The sequence below is a fragment of the Monodelphis domestica genome, chromosome 1 (genome assembly GCF_027887165.1).
Source record: "Monodelphis domestica isolate mMonDom1 chromosome 1, mMonDom1.pri, whole genome shotgun sequence".
NCBI lineage: Eukaryota > Metazoa > Chordata > Mammalia > Didelphimorphia > Didelphidae > Monodelphis > Monodelphis domestica.
The window spans coordinates 19,474,426-19,493,681 of NC_077227.1; the positions used below are offsets into that span (position 1 = coordinate 19,474,426).

General features: G+C 53.8%; 1 protein-coding gene across 2 annotated transcripts in view; it reads left to right on the top strand.

Moving 5' to 3' along the window:
* The first annotated feature begins 524 nt into the window (after positions 1 to 524).
* BICC1 (BicC family RNA binding protein 1) overlaps positions 525 to 19,256 on the top strand; it is a 207,297-nt gene continuing 188,565 nt past the window's right edge. For both annotated transcript variants that reach the window (XM_001363815.4, XM_007478337.2), the window contains exon 1: positions 525 to 896. In XM_001363815.4, the coding sequence (XP_001363852.1) occupies positions 710 to 896 (187 nt within the window). In that variant the 5' untranslated portion in view covers positions 525 to 709. The remainder of the gene's footprint in view (positions 897 to 19,256) is intronic.

Sequence of the window (19,256 nt, forward strand, 5' to 3'; positions counted from 1 at the left end):
TACGCTGGAGTAGGGTCAGGATGAGTTGTGTTGTCTGTATGCCCATGATATTGGCGTTGGTTTGGCAGGAGGTGTGTATGTGTGGCGGGGGCAGAAGGATGCCAAACGCCTCGTCTGGACCCGCTGGGCTCAGGGGTTCCCAGTGTGCGTGCGTGGTGCTTGTGGGTGTGGGGTAGCCCCGCCTCCCCGCCCTCGCCCCCCAGTAGGCGGTCCCGTCGGGCCGTCCCCGGCGGGCAGTCCGGACCAATGGGAGGCGGCGGCGGGCCGGGCCGGGGCGGACCCCAGCAGGCAGCCCGGACCAATGGGAGGCTGCGGCGGGTCTTGGGGGCGGGACCGTGGCCGTGGCTGGAGGCGGATGGAGGCTCAGCTCGGGCGGCGGGCTGCCGGGCAGCAGCAGGGGCAGCAGCAGCGGTGGGGGCAGCGGCAGCAAGAGCAGCGGCAGCCTCGGGGCGCTCAGCGCGCGGCGGCGGCGGGTCCGAGGACCGCGGAGTCACCGGGGGCAGCGGCGGGGGCAGCGGCGGGGGCGAGCCCAGGAGCCTGGGGGGGCCCGCGCGGGGATGCGCTCGGGGCGCGGCGGCTGCGGCTCCGGCTCCAGTTCGGACTGCTGCGGGGCGAGCTAGCGGCGCGGCCCCGGGAGGAGGCGGCGGAGGAGCGGCGGCGGCGGCGTCCGCGGAGGAGGCGGCGGCCCAAGCTCGAGCCCCCGCGCACCATGGCTGCCCAGGGTGAATCTGGCTACCTGGCGGCGCAGTCGGACCCGGGGTCCACGAGTGAGCGCAGCACCGACTCGCCCGTGCCGGGTTCGGAAGACGACTTGGCCGGGGGCCCCCTGCCCAGCCCCGAGTGGAGCGAGGAGCGCTTCCGCGTGGACAGGAAGAAGCTCGAGGCCATGCTACAAGGTAGCCCCCTACCCCTTCGAACCCCGGGCCTCCCCTCCCTGTAGCGCACGGGACGCCCTCGCTTTCTTGCAAAAAGTTATCACTGCGCCGTGAGCCTCAGTTTCCCTGTCGGTGAAGTGGGGCAGCTCGGATGAGGAGGGGATGGAACCCCCAGAGCTCTCGCAGTACCACAAAGCGTTCCCCCCTGCCCTGTCCCGGGTCCCCTTCCTGGAGCCTCCTCTTTTCCCGGCCTAGGGGGCCTACCCCGTCCCGCCTTCGGGGCCTCCGGGAGTGGGGGAAGGAAATCCCTCCGCAGCAGGGGGCGGGGAGCTGGGCTGGCCTCGTAGCAAACTTGTCCCAGAGTGGGGTCAAGGACCCCCACGGTCCCAGGAGGTGGGCCGCTGTCTCTGGAGTTGCGGCTGGGAGCCGGCCCGGCCAGCTCCCCTCTGTCACTTTCCTCCTCCCGCCCCCTTCCCCTTGTCAGTATCACTTCCTCCAGCTGTGGGGCCTCGGAGCCGGAGCCGGGGCTCAGCCAGGGGCATGTTTTAGGAAGGGATCCCCATCCCCTTTTAGGGCCGAAGGGACCGTGAAGAGGGGGCTGCCCAGGCTAGGGCACTGCCAGTGTGTCTGAGCAGGGGGCGAGGGCACAGACCGAGTCAAATGCATTTCAGACCGTGGTCTCCCATCCTAGGAAGACAGCCGGCAAAGTTTGCATTTTATTAATCGAGGCAAAGAGTCAACACATTTATTAACTGGCCGTTATTATATGCCGGGCACTGTGCTCAGGGCTGGGCAAGTAAAGAAAGGCAAAGACACTCCCTGCTCTCAAGAACTCCGTCAAAAGGGGGAGACCACAAGCAGACAACTGTGTGCAGACAAACAGAGCACAGATGAGGGCACAGCTTAAACTCTTGTTTTATTTCTCCGCAGACTCCAAATCCATTCTGGCTTAGCCCGTTAACATGTGTGCTCAGAGAGGGCCCAGGGAACCCCTTCTTTCTCAGAAAGTGTAGAGGGGAGCCGACCTGGGGGGCTCAGATCCCCTCGGGCCCTCCTGGCTGTATCAGTAAGAAGGCTGGGTGAGAGTTGGCCAAGAAAGCCCTCCCAAGACAGACGTCTCCCCAGGATTTCTTGAACGGTTTAACCTTGCTCTAAAAATCACTTACTTGGACTTTGTGAGGAGGGCACCTCAACTTTGGAGCCCTTGAGGCTTGTGGTGGTAATTTGAGGCTTTTTGGGGACCCGGAAGCAGGTTATTTTGAGAGATCACAACATGCTTTGGAAAGGAGGAGCCCGGAGCGCTTGTTCTTTGGGGTTGGGTCTGCCGCAAACTTGCCACCATCCTCATTGACTCCTTGGAAAAACCATCTCCATTGTGAGAAGGAGTCATCTCTGTGTGTTTTGAATCATGTAACTTTTCAGGAAAGTTCCTCCATCATTCTGGATTAAACGTAAAATCCATTTTTTAAACCCCTTATTGGCCTTCTTAAGATCCATACTGTGTGTTGGTTCCAAGGCGATGGGGGTGAAGTGACTTGCTCAGGGTTACTTAGCTAGGAAGTGTCTGAGGTCAGATTGGAACCCAGAACCTCCCCTCTCTAGCCCTGGCTTTCAATCCACCTAGCTGCCCCACTGATAAAGTCTTTAACCGACTTTACCAAGTAGCAACCGATTCTTTGTTTGCCTGTTTTAGTTATCATTTATTTAGTTTCTGTTCTTGAAGCACAATAGAATAAGTAAGTTACTTTTAGGAAAATATCAGTAAAAAGTGGTTTTCTTATAGGTTGGATGACTCACTTCCCTCCTGAGACACATTTCTTGGATGCGTTTGCACTGACTTAGGAAAGAGGAGTGTAGAAATGATTGAATGAATACCAAGTCAAACCAGGCAGACAGGGGGTGCTGGAGGAGATTCGAAGAATTTCTAGGCATTGAGAAAGTTAGTATCATGTAGGGTAAAGAGACAAAGGATCTGGAATGCAAAGACCTGGGTTCTAATTCCACCCTAAGCAGTGCTTTTCCCTCTCTAGACCTCAGTTTTCCCACTTGTAAAATGCTGGCAGTAGAGGAGCTGAACTTCCAGATCCTTTCTGGCCCAGACCTTCAGGGATTTGGTGGGAATCAGCAGCTCATGTTTCCTATGTGGGCTCATGTCTGCGCTCTCTGAATCCCCTCTTTATAAAGGGTTAGGCCCCCTTCCAGGAGGCATCTTGGTGCTTTCTTGGTGGTTGTCTTAAAAAATGACACATGTTTAAACCTTTGTGGAGGTGGTGTTTAGGCCTGGTATTCTTCCAGAAACACCTTCCTTCAGGGGGCAGCTAGGTGGCCCAGTGGATTGGGATCCAGGCCAATCTGGCCTCAGACACTTCCTAGCTGTGTGACCCTGAGCAAGTCACTTAATTCTTTTTTATTTTTAAAACCCTCACCTTCCATCTTGGAGTCAATACTGTGTATTGGCTCCAAGGCAGAAGAGTGGTAAGGGCTAGGCAATGGGGTCAAGTGACTTGCCCAGGGTCACACAGCTGGGAAGTGTCTGAGGCTAGATTTGAACCCAGGACCTCCCATCTCTAGGCCTGGCTCTCCATCCACTGAGCCACCTAGCTGCCCCCAAGTCACTTAATTCTTACTTCCTGGCCCTTACCACCCTTCTGCCTTGGAACCAATACACAGTATTGAGTCTAAGATGGAAGATGAGGGTTAAAAAAAAAAAGGATCCTCCTTTGTAGGCAGCAGGCTTGGGTGTGCTTGGAGTCAAGAACACGAGGTTGGATCCTGCCTCTGCCCCTTCCTAAGTGTCTGACCCTTGGGCCAGCTCCTTTGTCTCTTTCCTCATTAGTAAATGGGAGTAATGAAACCCTCAGTAGGTCTCTCCCAAGATTGTTGTGAGACTCCTATTTAAAATGCTTTGGAGCCCTAATAGTGCTCTACAAAAGGCAGTGATGGTTATTGGCACTATCTTCTCATACTTTTACATAGAAAAAGCCCCAAGAGAAACCTCCATTTTTATTGTAGGAAGGTTGAGCCGGGTTTATTGACTCATGAGAGGTTTGGGGCCAGAAGGGACCTCAGCAGTCATCTTGGCTAGCCCACTCGTCTTACAGCGTCCGAGAGAAGGGAGACAACTTGCTCTCTCCAGTGAGCAGGATTCATGCTGCCTTTCCCCCGAAGTGCTAGGCACAAAACACATCTCTTGCCATCAGACGGCTTTTGCCCCTTTTATTATTGTTGTTTAGGCGTGCCAGACTCTGTGCGACCCCTTTTGGTGTTTTCATGGCAGACACTGGAGTGGTTTGCTCTTTCCTTCTCTAGATTTTTTGAATAGATGAGGAACCTGAGGCACACACAGTTAAGTGACGTGCCCAGGGTCACCCAGCTAGTGTCAGATGAGTCTTCCTGAATCCAGGCTCAGCATTCTGTCTGTTGTACTCTATCTACTTTGCTCCTCTCTCATTGGGAAAGAGGTGGCAGAAGGATGTGCCCCTTCCAGACTTGCACAGGGTCACATAATCCAGCCTTTTAGCCCCTTCTTCCTAACCCAGAGCACCTCGGTTGTCTTGGCTTAAACTCGGTCTCTTACAGGTAATGACTGTCTGTGCAGTCTCCAAACCTTTCCAGAGCCCCAGCACCCAAAGAGTAAACTGAATATTTACTTCGAAAGTCTGTGAGCTGCCAGTGTCTTTAGTCTTCTGTCTGTCTCTTTCTCTCCCTCTCCCTGTCACTGTCTGTCTCTATCTCTGTCTCTGTCTGTCTCTCTGCCTCTGTCTCTGTCTCTTTCTCTCCCTCTCCCTGTCACTGTCTGTCTCTCTCTGTCTCTGTCTGTCTCTCTGTCTCTGTCTCCCTCTCTCTGTCTGTCTCTTTCTCTCCCTGTCACTGTCTGTCTCTATCTCTGTCTCTGTCTGTCTCTGTCTCTTTCTCTCCCTCTCCCTCTCTCTGTCTGTCTCTTTCTCTCCCTGTCACTGTCTGTCTCTATCTCTGTCTCTGTCTCTCTCTCCCTCTCTCTGTCTCTGTCTCTTTCTCTCCCTCTCCCTGTCATTGTCTGTCTCTATCTCTGCTTCTGTCTGTCTTTCTGTCTCTGTCTCCCTCTCTCTGTCTGTCTCTTTCTCTCCCTGTCACTGTCTGTCTCTATCTCTGTCTCTGTCTCCCTCTCCCTCTCTCTGTCTCTGTCTCCCTCTCCCTCTCTGTGTCTCTGTCTCTTTCTCTCCCTCTCCCTCTCTCTGTCTGTCTCTTTCTCTCCCTGTCACTGTCTGTCTCTATCTCTGTCTCTGTCTCTCTCTCCCTCTCTCTGTCTCTGTCTCTTTCTCTCCCTCTCCGTCATTGTCTGTCTCTATCTCTGCTTCTGTCTGTCTTTCTGTCTCTGTCTCCCTCTCTCTGTCTGTCTCTTTCTCTCCCTGTCACTGTCTGTCTCTATCTCTGTCTCTGTCTCTCTCTCCCTCTCTCTGTCTCTGTCTCTTTCTCTCCCTCTCCCTGTCACTATCCAACCGTGTAGGAAGGAATTGAGCCCGATCATGAATAGCAAGCCAAATAACAATAATAGTATCAGATAGTTTAACAGCACTAAGATTTGGGCCACATTCATATGCTGTTGATCCTCATGATGATGCCAGGGGCTAGGGGTGATCTGTGAGTATAGCCCCATTTTGATGATGAAGAAATACTCAGAGAAGTTAATCCATTTGCCTGTGGCCACATAGCCAAGTGCTAGAAGCCAAATTTGAACTCAGGTCTTTGCTTCCACTTCTAATTGACCTCCAGCTGGCCCATTAATAAGTATTTATTAAGTGCCTGCTATGTGCCAGGCATTGCCCTAGGCACCTGGGATGCAGGGAAAAAGAATGAAGCAATTCCACCTTTCAGTGAGCTTAATGAATTAGGCTTTAGGACAAACCATTGCACACCTGATTGCTTTCCAGTCAACAGATGGGGCTACCATGTAATTTTTGTGTTGGTGCAAATATTTATTCAGAGTATATTTGTACTTGTTGAATGATTGCATAGGTCTGTATTTAGTGTGTGGCCAAGAGGGAGCTGGGCAGAGGAGAGAGAAAGCTGGAAGGCTTGGGTTCAAGTCTTGCTTACTGGATCATCGGGGAATATCAGTTACCCTTTCCATGGTCCAGTAAACTCTCTGCCCATAAATTATAGATGCACCAGGGAGGGATTTCCTACCAGGAGTTCTCTACAAGACAAAATGGCAGGTTTGCTGTCCCCCCTCCCTCCCAACACTAGAAAACGAGCACATGAAAACATCTTGGAGTTTTAAGCTTGTATTTGTTCCAAGAATAGACTTGGCTATTTTATTTTAAACTAATTGGATCTGTTTGTTATCATTTTCAGTAGCTCTTATGTATTTTTTTGGTAGTTCCTGTTTTTTTGGGAAAAGGAACCCAATTGGAGGTCTCCAAGGGAAATGGGCAAGTTAACAAGATGTCTCTCCCTAAACGTACAGAGTGTGATTTAGAGATTATAATGTTTGGAATTTCTTTCCAAATGAGACTGTCCTGGGGGTAAGTTAATCTTTAATCAGTTATATTTTCACTAGTAGAGAAATTCTTCTATGTAATGGACCAAAAATTCCAGAGGGAAAATGTTGATAGGGTGAGAAAGCCCTTGTTTCAGAAATCCTTCCAGCAAACATTAAAAAACCAAACTAACCCGCCCCCCCCCCATCCCCTCACCTTCTGTCTTAGAATCAATACTGTGTATTGATTTCAAGGCAGAAGAGAGTTAAGGGGTAGGCAGTGGAGGGTAAGTGACTTGCCCAGGGTCACACAGCTAGGAAGTATCTCAGTTCACATTTGAATCCAGGACCTTCCACCTCTAGATCTGACTCTCAGTTCTCTGAGCTACCCAGCTGCCCCCTATCTACCATTTAAAAAAGATTAGTGAGCCTCCAAGAACCGAGGTATATAGGCATTTTGGGGGGAAAGGGGTAGGAATTGGAATCACCTTCGGCAAATTGTCCTTTTTTCAAAATTATAATTGCTTCAGGACGGACAGGCTACATGGCTGATGATACCGTGTCTGCCAGGCATTCCAGGCACGTGAGACTCAGTCCAAAGGTACAGGTGGGAGATGGACTGCTGTATCCCACAAGGCTAGTTTAGCTGGACTCCATATGAAAAGGAGTCATTTGTAATAAGAAGGGCCAACACGCTTCTCTGCTCCCTTCCCTCTAGCTCTAGAACACTGGGTGGTCTCTCTGGTCCTCCATCCCGTCCAACTGTCTGTCATGCTTCTTTGTATGCACGCCATCTTCCTGGGAGTAGAGTGCGCCCTCCTTTGGGCGCCGATTCCATTGTTGCATCCCCAGCACCAGCAGGTGCCTCCTGAGTAGGTTCTTCATGAAAAGGTCTCAGATGAAAAATGTCTTTGCTCGGCTCGCAGTGCCTCTGGGAAATATGTGGGCTGTGTGGGACTCCTTTTAAAGTTTAACCGTGTGGCTGGGAGCAGGTCTAGGGATGGCCGCTTTGGACAGCCTTCCAGTATTTCAGAAAGGAAATCGATTTTTCAGCTTCTATCTCCAGCAGTGAGAAGATTAAATTCCAAGAGTGTAAATGTATGACAGGACTCTCTGCCTCTCTGTCTTTCTCTCTGTCTCTGTCTCCCTCTCTGTCTCTTTCTCTCTATCTCTGTCTTTCTCTCCCTCTCCCTGTCTCTCTGAGTTTATCTCTGCCTCTGTCTCTGTCTTTCTCTCCCTCTCTCTGTCTCTCTTGTTTGTCTCTTTCTCTCCCTCTCCCTGTCTGTCTGTCTGTCTCTATCTCTGTCTCTTTCTCTACCTGTCTCTGTCTCTTTCTCTCCCTCTCTTTGTCTCTCTTGTCTGTCTCTTTCTCTCCCTGTCTCTGTCTCTCTCGTCTGTCTCTTTCTCTCCCTGTCTCTATCTCTGTCTCTGCCTCTGTCCTCTTCCCTCCCTCTGTCACTTTCCTGTCTTCTAAGTATTGGTTCTAAGGCCAAAGAGCATTAAGGGCTGGCAGTGGGTGTTAAGTGACTAGCCCAGGGTCACATAGCTGGGAAGTGTCTGAGAAGGGCTTTGTCTAGGGCTCGTTCTTGGGTTTCTGCTCTCCCCTGTGGCCAGACAGGGGAGGGTTGCAAGAGGTTTGGTTAGCTCTGGAGGGATTGTTTTTGGGAGTCCCATAAGCATAAAGCCCCAAACCCAAGCCCAGGGACGTGTCAGAGGCTCTCTTCATCTACGGCTTAAATTGTGAACCCGGAGCCTAAGTCTGTGCCATCCGGTAAACAGAACGAGCCGTTCTGCCTCTTGTACTGGGCCAAGGCCGAGCTTTCCTCTGTTGGTGCCTCTCCTCCAGCGGTGTAGACGGCAGCCATTGCTGTGGCCCCATCCGGTACCGCTCCTGTCTGTCATGCCCAGAACGTCGTCTGGACGCCCTGGGGCCCTTCTTTCTGGGTTCCCTCCTTTCCGGGGCGCCCCTGGAACACTTGGGCTGCCGCCATCGCCCTTCTAGCCAGCCCTCTCCCCCCAGCCCCTGCATGGCCCTCAGCCTGGGAGGCAGAGCTCCGGCTCAGCCACGTTCTCTCCAGGCTCTTCTCCCCCAGCCCTGGCTTGTTCTGTTGATCCAGCAGCGCTGGAGGCGGCCGATGCGCCAGCCCTGATGGATCGCTTATGTGCGAGTCCACATGCTGGAGCCCCTCAAGACAGATTTTGGGGCTGGGAGAGGAAGCTCGGGTGGGCAGAGGAGGCCCAGAGTGCCCGGAGAGAGGTAGGAATCCTGACCCATCCCGGGGATGCCTGTGGATCCCCGGAGTCTCCCTAGAGGCAGCGCCCGCGGGCAGCTCCTCCTTTGTCCTGGAAGAAGCCCGGGGGCACAGCCCCGCCTCTGGTTCTTCTCTGGCTCTCTTGGAAACCCTCCCCTCCGAGATCGGCTTCTCCGGCCTTTGGGCTGTCCCAGTTCCCGAGGATTTCTTTTCTCCCCCCAGGGTGCTCCCATCTGATAGGGCGGAGCATTTATGACGCGCCTGCTGTGTACCTGCGCTCTGTTCAGCCTCAGGGTCATAGGAGCGGGCTGCAGGGTCTCTGCCCTCACCGAGCCCCCTTCCTGGTGGAAAGGCAAGAAGCCGGGAGGAATTATGGGAAAGTGTCTGGCCGGTGCCGGGCTGCAGGGGGGAGCTGGAGAAGTGCTACAGTGTTTAATAGATTGACTTTAAGAGTTAATCCGTTAAAGCTGTTGCCTTGTTTATTACTGGATACTTAGATTACATTTCATTCACGATGCAGCTCAGACTCGGCCGTGTATTTAATAAGATAGAGGTGCGCCTGTGCGGGTCACTTAGAGTTTAGTGGTCAGTTGCGGAGGGTCACAGAGCTGGGGCTCCCGGCCTCACTTGGCGGATTGACCCAGGCCGGAGGGGGCACCCGAGTGATCCCGGAGTGCGGAGGGGATGGCCCGTCCTGGAGAGCCAGGCCGAGGGGTGTCTGCCAGGGGCGCGGGGAGCTCAGTGGCAGGCGGGGACGGTTCCAGGGACGCCCCTCCGGTGCTGGCCCCATGGACACTCTGTCCAAGTGCCGGCCCTCCTGGGGACTGTCTGGCGATGGGCCGAACCCCAGCGGAGGAGGATTCCTGGTTCCTGCTTTTATTTCTCCGTGTTCGTCTCCCGGGAATGCGGTTTTGTTGCTTCCTGCCTTTTCCTAGCAATCTCCGGCCCCCACCAGTGCGGGCTTCCCCTTTCTGGCTCTACATGATTTGGCCTTTGGAATCCGCATCTTCCTTTTGAAAGACCAGTCCGTCGTGCCCTGAGCTCGAGTCAGTCGTGCCCTGAGCTCGGAGGCAGCCTCCGGCACCGATCCATTCCAGGAGCCTCCATGGGTTCTGGGGTGCCTCTGGGGACCCCCACCAGGGAGCGAGGGGCTGGAGCATGACCATGACCGAGGAAAGGGCTCCCGGGAGAAGGCAGCTGGCTTAGGGTCTCCAGGAATATCATGGAAGGGGCAGCTGCAGCCCGGCCAGGAGGGGGTTCAGGTGGAAGATGGCTGCTGGGCGGGGGAGGAAGGAGGAGGGGACCCCTTTTCCTAAGCACTCAGGCCATTGGACTGGAAAGGGACTGACAGAACATTCTGGGGTGGGAGATGCGGGTCCAGGCTTGGTAGGGAGGGACGGGGGAGCAGAGGTGGGTTTGAGCCTCAGCATGAGAGCATCCTGGGCCTTAGACCGGCCTGTGGTGCTACAGATGAGGAAACTGAGGCAGGGACCTTTAGTGGCTCGGCCCTCCTCAGGAGGGCGCCTTTAACGCTCCCAACCCTTTGTACCTGGGGGGGCTGTTGGTGTGTTGAGCTCTCGAAGTCTCTGGGTTTTCCCATCTCTGCATCCCCAGCTCTTAGCACGATGCCCGACCACAACAAGCACGGAATTAATCTCTCCGACTGACTTTGGGTCGGGGCCTGTTGCCCTATGCCTTGGTTTCCCCACCTGTGAAAGGGCAGGGCTGGCCCAGATGGCTTCTGCTGTCCCTTCCAGCTCTGGACCCGAGATCCTGCGCGTGTGAGGTCTTCAGGGCTCGGCTCTCCGCTGTGCAGATCACCGGATTTGGGTTCAGAGGTGTGTGTAGCCTGTATGACCTTAGGTGAGTCCTTTGCCCCTAGCGCCTCGGTGTCCTCCTCTAAGAGGCCGCTGGTTCCTTCCAGTTCTCAGTTCTGTGCTCTGTAAGCCCAGCCCACCCAGTGATCCCTGAGCCCCTTTTAGTCGTCCTTCAGACAGGCGGCGACCCTGGTGGCCTCAGTTTCCTCATCTGTGAAATGAGCTGGAGAAGGAGAGCCCTTCCGGCGTCTTTGCCGAGAAAGCCCCAGACGGGGTCCCGGAGAGCTTCCCTTTCTCTTCCAGCCCACGACTCCTGTTGTCACTTGGGCCTGGGCCGGCCTCCCGGAGCCTTTTCCGCTTTCGGAGTGAATTCGGTGCGCTTCATTTTTGGGGGGGCCTGCTTGCGGCCTCCCTTCCCAGCCTCCTGCCTCCCTGGGATGGGAACCCTGAGCTCCGGCGCCTTTCCTCGCCCTGGGTAGATACTTGCGGGATCTCGGCTTCATTTCCTCTTGGAACGCTCTTCGCTTAGAACCGTCCATTGGTCCCTTGCCTCCCTCCGCTAGCCGGGCAGCTCCCGGGCGGCCCTGGGTCATTGTGGCTGCTCTGGGCGGAGAGCGGCCGGCGAGTGTGAGGGTGCCCAGGCTGGAGACGTTCTCCCTGATGGAGGGCCCACGGGAGACGGGATCCGTCCGTACAAGGTCTCTGGGGATGGCCACCACGGGGACGCCCGGCCTTCCTGCGGCCCCTCCCTGGCTGTGAGCCCAAGTGCTGGAGCTGCTTTCCGTCGCCTCCTGTGCCTCATCTGGGGCATTTTCTCCCCAGGCCAGCCCAGGTTGGACATCTTCCTTTGAGGTCCGCCTAGAGGTGGCCTCTGACCCCTCAGTCCCCCGGGGATGGCTCGGGGCACTTCCTGCTAGAAGACAAACTCCCCGGAGGGTGGCCTAAACCTGCCCCTGCCTGCCCTGCCCTCTGGGGCTGAGCTCCGGGAACACTGGTGTGCTGAGGCCCCCCTTGAATCCTGCCTCTAACGATGATGAGGAGAGAGAGAGGGAGGGAGACAGACAGACCCACAGGCAGAGAGAGGGAGGGAGGGACAGGGAGAGACAGACAGACAGAGGGAGGGACAGGGAGAGGGAGGAGACAGACACACAGACAGAGGGAGGGATAGAGGGACAGGGAGAGGGAGACAGACAGACAGACAGACAGAACAGGAGGGAGGGAGGGGGAGACACCCCAAGGGTGGGTTTCATCCTAGATAACCCCGGAAGCTTCCTGGTTCTGTTTCCTCCTCAGTGGGGGCACACCGAGCTTTCCTGTGTGACTGAGGAGCTCCTGTTGGGCTGTGGGGGCTGTTAATGATCGGACAATGATTAACTGGCTCTGCCTGGAGGGGGCCCCCACATCAGTCCAGCCGCCAGGCCTTTGCCTCTGCCTGGGAGGCCTGGAGGAGGCCCCACTGAGGGTCTGCGAGTGGAGGGGATGCGTTTGCCGGCGGCTCTTCAGAAATGCTAAAAATGAAGGCTGGCCTTAAGGTAAATAGTGGCACGGCCCATTGAGCGGGCGCCCGAGCATTTCATGATGGGAAGAATGCTCGTTCCCATAATTGGAATTCTTGGTGGACTGTAAATCTGCGCTTGGCCTCTGCGTTGGGCCTGGAGCCGGGAGCTCTCCGGGAGCTCGATGGCGCCCGTTCCGCGGGGACATCACGGGTGCGTGTCGGGCGCCGAGATCGCGCCTGGCCTTCCAGTAAGGCCTGAGGCCTGCACGCGGGGCGGCCTGGCTGGGCCTCTCTTCTCGGCGTCCCGGGCCTTGGCCAGCCCCGGTCAGCCCCCGAGCCCGCCCCGTCTGGGCCGCTGGCCTGTGGAGGGAAGGCCGGGGGCGCCTTGCTGTGTCCATGTCCTCGCTGTCTGTGGCTGCGCCTCTCCCCATTCCCATCACGAGGAACGACACAGACGCGGCATTCCGAGACCTCGCGGCCCCCCCTCAGCATCTTGACTCCTTTGGGGGCATTTCTTGTTGGTGGGTTCCTTGTAGACTGGACCCGTTCTTCTGGCTCTGCTCGTCGTGCTCGGCTCTACGTCACGGCTCGACTAGTGTGTGTGTGTGTGTGTGTGTGTGTGTGTGTGTGTGTGTGTGTGTGTGTGTGTGTGTATGTGTGTGTGTGTGTGCGCGTGTGTGTGTGCAGTCATTTTGGCCATGTCCGACTCTGGGTGACCCCATTTGGGGTTTTCTTGGCACAGATAGTGGAGGGATCCACCTCTTCCTTCTCCAGCTCGTTTTCCAGATGAGGAAACTGAGTCAGAGTAAGTGACGAGGTCACACAACGTAAGTGTCTTTGGCAGGATTCGACCTCAAGTCTTTTGGGCTCCGTCCCCTGGGCTCCTTAGCTGCCTGTATAGGACAGATCTTGGGCTCTTAGTGGGCTGTCAGTTCAGTTGGAATTACTGGGGTGATGCGGCTGCTACACAGACCTGGAGAGGAGAGATGGAGCGCCATGTTTGGGGAACACCAGAAGGCCTGTGGCTGGAGTGGAGGATATGGGCAACGCCAAGCGTCCTTGAGGGCTCTGAGAAAGGGCAGATGCGGGGGCTAAGGACAGAGACGGGGAAGAGCCGTGGGGGGGGGGGAGACGGGGAGCCCCGTTTGGGTTGTGTCCACTGGAGATGGAAAGCAGGAGCCCCTCCATGGCCCACATTGGCACTGGCGGCCACGAGGGCAGGGGAGGCTGCTTTCTGGGGGGCTCTAGGCAGGAGCAGCTGGGGGGAATAGCTGCCTTCAGGGGTCTGAAGGGCTGGGGTGGGGGGAGAAGAGAGATGGAATCTGGGGTGCTTGGCAGGGATGGCTGAAGGGGAAGGGATGGGAGCCTCATCTCTGGGTCAAACACAAGACTTCCGTCCCTTAGACTGGCCCCCAGATGAAACGAGTGGGGGCAGAGGGAGTGAGCTCCCCGTGGCTGGGAGACTTCCAGGGCAAATCCTTGGGGAGCCAGGACTCCTCTTCAGGCACGTGTAGTGCCGAGTCACTTCTGACTCCCGCTTCAGAGCGCCCAGAACCAGATTCCAACGAAACTGAGAAATATTGACCAAACCCAGTAAACGCAGGAGGACGTAGATGATGCGGACGTGCGCTTTTCTCAGCCAGCCCGCTGCCTGCAGGGACCCAGGCGTATAAGTTCTGTGTCTGTTCGAGTTTGGCCCCACGATTTTCTCGGAGAACCCAGGACCTTGTTGGGGTGGACGGGAGCCTGTCCCTCTGATGGTTCATTTTGAGCAAATGAGTGATGAAACCTCGGATTTTGGAGGCCAGCCAGCTTCCTAGCTAAAGCCATTCATTCCCAGGGCTTTGGCTGCAGGCAGGCTAGAGGCAGGCTGCTCCTTATTGACCTGTGAACAAAGTTGTCTCCGGTAAGGAAGTCTCTAGCCGCCATCTTGGTTTCCCCTAAAGAATGGTGGTCCTGCCACGTGGCCGAATGGGTTGGTATATTCTGGGATGAAGCAGACACTCTGCTCTTGTGGTGAAGCAATGAGGGAGGAGTTGGGGTCTCAAAGTCCGCCTCAGTGGCTAGTGGCCCATTGGCGATGTCTTGGGGTGGCCAGGGGAGCGCCTGGTGTGAGAAGCGTTCTTGCTCGTCTGCCCTTTTGGATTGTAGAGAGTCTTGGTAGGGTTAGAATGACTTGACAATGAGGAAATGACTTTAAAATGAAGAAATGCTGCTTCTCCACAATTTCAGTTGCTCCAATGGCCAGGGTGTGCGTACGCTGGGAATCAGCCAAGGCTACGATTGATCGTTTGGGTGATTTTCTAGATTTCAGAAGATGCGGCAGATTCAGCGTCACAGTGCACGGTGGGCACTCGGGTTTCCGATCCCAGGGAACCGATGGCTAGACAAAGGTCCGCATTTCACTGCCCCTGAGGACCAAACCCCCTTTTCTTTTGGGTGGAGGGCAGGGAGACCCAGACTTGGGGGTCCCTAGTCAGAAAGCTCTGGGGAAGTTGGCCTTCTCTACCACTGCGGAGCCAGCTCTGCTTGGCCAATTTAAAGCTGTCCGGAGGCACTGGGAAATCCGCTAAATAGCAAAGGGTCAAACCAAGTTTTGTGTGAACTAGGACATGAATGAATCCACTATTTTTTTTTGTAAACTCTTAATCCTTACATCTCATTATTGGTTCCAAAGCCAAAGAGTGGTAAGAGCTGGGCAGTGGAGAAGTGACTTGCCCAGGGTCACACAGCTGGGGAGCATCAGAGGTCAGATTTAAACCCAAGGCTTCTTGTCACTTGCTCTGGCTCTCCATCCACTGAGCCACGTGACTGCCTCCACTTTGCCATTTTTAATTCCATTTAGGAAACAAAGAGGTGACAAAGCCCAATGGCCGTTGGATGTTAGCAAGAGGCTGATTGGCTAGACATGCTGGTTAGAGCTGTGTCCAGCTTGCAGAAGTCTCTAGACTTGTGGTTTAGTTCCGAAAGGTCGAGTTTAGCCAGCTAGTGACCGGATCGGGGCCACATTCCTCTAATTCAAAAGCACATTCATAGAGCTTCGTCGTGAGTGTATTTGCACAAACCTTGGATGCCCATCAAGCCCATCAGCATTTATATTACTTACGGTATAAACCATGGTGGAGTACCAAGTTGTGGTGGAGTACCAAGTTGTGGTGGAGTACCAAGTTGTGGTGGAGTACCAAGTTGCCGTTTCCCCAATCTGCCACACTCTGAAGCACAGATTAGAAGGGGAAGAAAGGAGCTGCCACGAGTGATGGGGAGATGACCTCCCACAGCCCCAACAGGATGATGCCATTAGGGAAATAGGGAAAGCTAAATTTGGACCAATCTTTCCACAAGATTTGAACTCAGGACCTCCTGCTTCTAGGCCTGGGTTTCACTCCTCTGATCCACCTACCTAGCAGCTCTCCCCCACCAAATCTTGGTCCTTTCCCCTTATTCCTTATGGAACTGTGACCAAGCTCTGGACCTCAGTTTCCTTCTCTCTAAGTTGAGGGGGTCTCACTAGGTGACCTCTCAGGACCCTTCAAGGCCAGAATTGTAAAATTATAAAGTCCGCAGAATGCTGAAAGTTCATGAATGGGGGGGGGGGACCAAGAGCCCCATGTATGTGCATACAGAGCCCAAGGGCTTCTTCACATTTAAGTGGAACCCAGTAATGGATGTTCATGAGGCTAACATCACAGCATTCCAATACTCTGATATGTTGGGGCTATGATCCCCCTCCATCCCTCCTCTTCTCTTCAGATTAGGGCAAACTTTTTCTGAAAAGACATAAATTTCCTTGGTCCTTGGGACTGGTTTGGTTGTTTTAATCTTCTGGAGTGTCCATGTTTAGGTCGTGCTTTTTGGAAATGGGGAGAATAGGAATAGAAAGTGTGATCCATGAGCAGTAGCTCTAGAATGTCCAAGGTCCAACCTTTCCATGAGTCCTTGGGAGAGAAGAGGGAGAGCATTCTGCCTTGGCTCCACATGACTGGAATTCAAATCTGGTTTAATCTAGGGCCATCTTGGAATGTGGTGATTCCATGGCCTAGATGATTGTATAGGCTACTGTGGTTGCCTTTCTTTCTCCCTTTTTCACTTTTTTTCATGAGTATTCCCATAATGGCTTTATTTCTCCCAGAGCTTGTCGGATGTATATTAATGCCAGTCTGGCCTTCCTAAAATTTTACATGGGTCTAGACCAGCTCTCTGTTCTCCGCTTCACCAAGGACAAGCTTTTCTGCTTCTGTTTCCAGGCTCATCATCTTGTCTTCGCTTCTATTTTCCCTAACGTAACAGCTTCAGTTTTCTCACCATCTCCTTTCTAGCCACCATCTCTGATCCTTCTCTCAGACTATTGCTGACTCTCTCAGTCTCCATCTTGGTCTTTGGCTTTTCATCTCAGCCTCTCAGTCTCTCCTGTGAATTCATTAAGTATTTACTCTGTAGTAGGCCCTGTGTTGAGTGCTGGGGGTTCTGATGGTGCTCCAAAGAACTCACCTTCTGGCAAGCAGGGTGAACGGGGGCATGGTTTGGAGAGAGAGGAGGAAGTGTTGGGGAGGTCTTGTTCTAGACAACACAAGGGAAACACTCGCCTCTCAAAGCCACCAGCATCTCAGGGGAAGAGAGGGCCATTGGGGTGGTGATGAGGACGATGACGATGACGGCAGGAATGCAGTTGGTGTAATTTGTAAATGGAGTTTCACTTCTGTACAAATCCCCTCTTGAGTCCCAGAATCTCAGAGGTAGGAAAGACCTCACAGACCAACTATTCCAACCCTGACCTGAAGGAAAATCCCTTTGACAGCAGCCACAGGAATTCACCAGTGTGAAGACCCCAGGGGAAGGGGCCTTCTTATTTCCCAGTGCCATGCCTCTTCCTTTGGCAAAGCTCGAATGAGGATCAGGGATTGGGGCTGAAAGGAGCCACCGTCCCTTATTTCACCCATGAGGAAATCAAGACCCAGCAAAGGCTCATTGTCGGTATTTTCCTGACTTCAGGTCTTAGTCAGTCTCTTTACAGCTACTCAGCCTTGCTCCAAGTTCTTTGGCCAAGAAGAGTAACTCTAATTCCACACAAATACTTGCCCCAACTCTCCTATTCCCCCGGGTAGTCCTTTTTTCTAGCTAAACGCCCCCAGGTTCTTGGATTCATCTGTGGCTGTCCTTGCTCCCTTCAAGGCCTGCTCAAATCCCTCCTTCCCCCTGAACTCCTCTCCTCCAGCCCATGGCCATCATGCATTTCTGGGCATGCCTGTCCCTTTGGGGGGCGGCATCCCTGAGCTGAGTCCTAGATTGGGGGTGTGTGGAGTATGTGCGGGGCTTGGCTGTCTCGCCAAGAATATGAACTCTGAGACTACAAGGCAGGGAAAGCATCGAGTGTAGTACTCTATGGCAGGGAGACTTGGGCACAAATCCCTCTCAGACCAACCAAGTCGGTTTGCCTTAGATTCTTCATCTGCAAAATGGGGATATGAGTGATAGAATCTAGCCAGCAGGCTGTTGTGGGGGTCTGTAAAATGTCTTATAAACCTTAAAAGTGCCATATAAATGTGAGTAGTTATTATTTATTTTAATTATTATTTTTAATAAACCTTTGCCTTCCATGTTATCAATACTGTGTATTGGTTCCAAGGCAGAAGAGTGGTAAGGCTAGGCAATGGGGGTTAAGGGACTTGTCCAGGGTCACACAGCTAGGAAGTGTCTGAGACTAGACTTGAACACAGGACTTCCTGTTTGCAGACCTGGCTTTCAATCCATTGAGCTACTTAGCTGCCTCTATTATTAATTAGTGTTATTGAGGTGGGAATTACACGGCATAGTATATAGAGTACTTTCTGGTCTGGCCCACCACATCCTCAGTATGACCTGGGACAAACTTCCATCCATTGTAGAATAGGTGCTGATTTGCATTGGAGGGGTAGTTTCTGGATAGAGAATTTCCCATAACATTGGAATTATGACTCAGGTTTCAAAAAAGAAATGATCATCACCATCCCCCCCTTATTCCCATCCTATCCCCATCATCCCCATCCCCATCCCCATCATCCCCAACCCCATCATCCCCATCCCCATCCCCATCCCCATCTCCATCATCCCCATCCCCATCCCCATCCCCATCCCCATCATCCCCATCCCCATCCCCATCCCCATCCCCATCATCCCCATCCCCATCCCCATCCCCATCATCCCCATCCCCATCCCCATCATCCCCATCATCCCCATCCCCATCCCCATCCCCATCCCCATCATCCCCATTATCCCCATCCCCATCCCCATCATCCCCATCCCCATCATCCCCATCATCCCCATCATCCCCATCCCCATCTCCATCATCCCCACATCCCCATCTCCTTCACCATCATTCTTCCATTTCTCTTTCCCCGACAGTACTCACCCCAGACTTAGGCATATGGGGAGCCCTTTGTGAGCCCTGGCCATGCTGGGATTTTTAGTAAGTCAGACAAGGGGGTGCAGAAGGAACTGTTTGCTTGGAGTCTCCAGGGTCACAACCATTCTTGAAGGGCCAGACCAGCTTGGCGCTGATGACCTCAGGGCCCCTTGGAGAGATCAGGGAGACCTTGTGGATGCTTCTCCCAGAGGGAGCACCGCACACATCCTGGATCCATCACCAAACCCATACCGTCATCCACACCATCCCTAGACCCTGGGTCTTCTTTGGTCCTCCTGAAAGGGGGTCCTGTCTCATGCTATCTGGACTTTGCTCTCCAGCTGGTTTTCTTTGCACCCCCAAAGCCTTGTGTTGACTTAAACTGAGAAATCCCCCTGGCTGGGAAGAAAAGAGAGGAAGAAGGACTTGTAGCCAGCAAAAACAGAGTGGAGACGCAGCTTGGGAGCCCACGCCCACATGAGTTCACCACATCCACTCTAGGAAGCCAGGAGGTTTCTCAATCCCCAGAATGGATCCAGAGTTCTTTGGGGGAGTTATTATAGCACAGACAGCAGAAACATGGCACTCCCACCCTCTGAACCCCAACCACATTATCAGGGAGGAGAGGGTGAGATGGATTGCTGGGGACATTTTCTGCTTTAGATGCAGCTCTGGCATTTCTATTTATTTATTTTTGGTTTCAACCTGGGCAGTGTGGTACAAAGGAAAGAGGTTTGGAGTCATAGGATGTGGGTTCAGATCAAAGCCCTGCCACTTGACTGTGTGACCTTGGGTGAGTCACTTATCTTGTTGGGCTCCAGTTTTCTTGGTCTAGAATATGAGGTGACTAGAGGACAATCCAGTCAGCTTTTATTAAGTGTTTGCTGGGCACCAGGGACTGTGGTAAGAACTGAGAGTTCAAACAAGCTGAAAGAGAGTCTGCCCTCAAGCAACTTCCTTTCTAATGGGGAGAGACC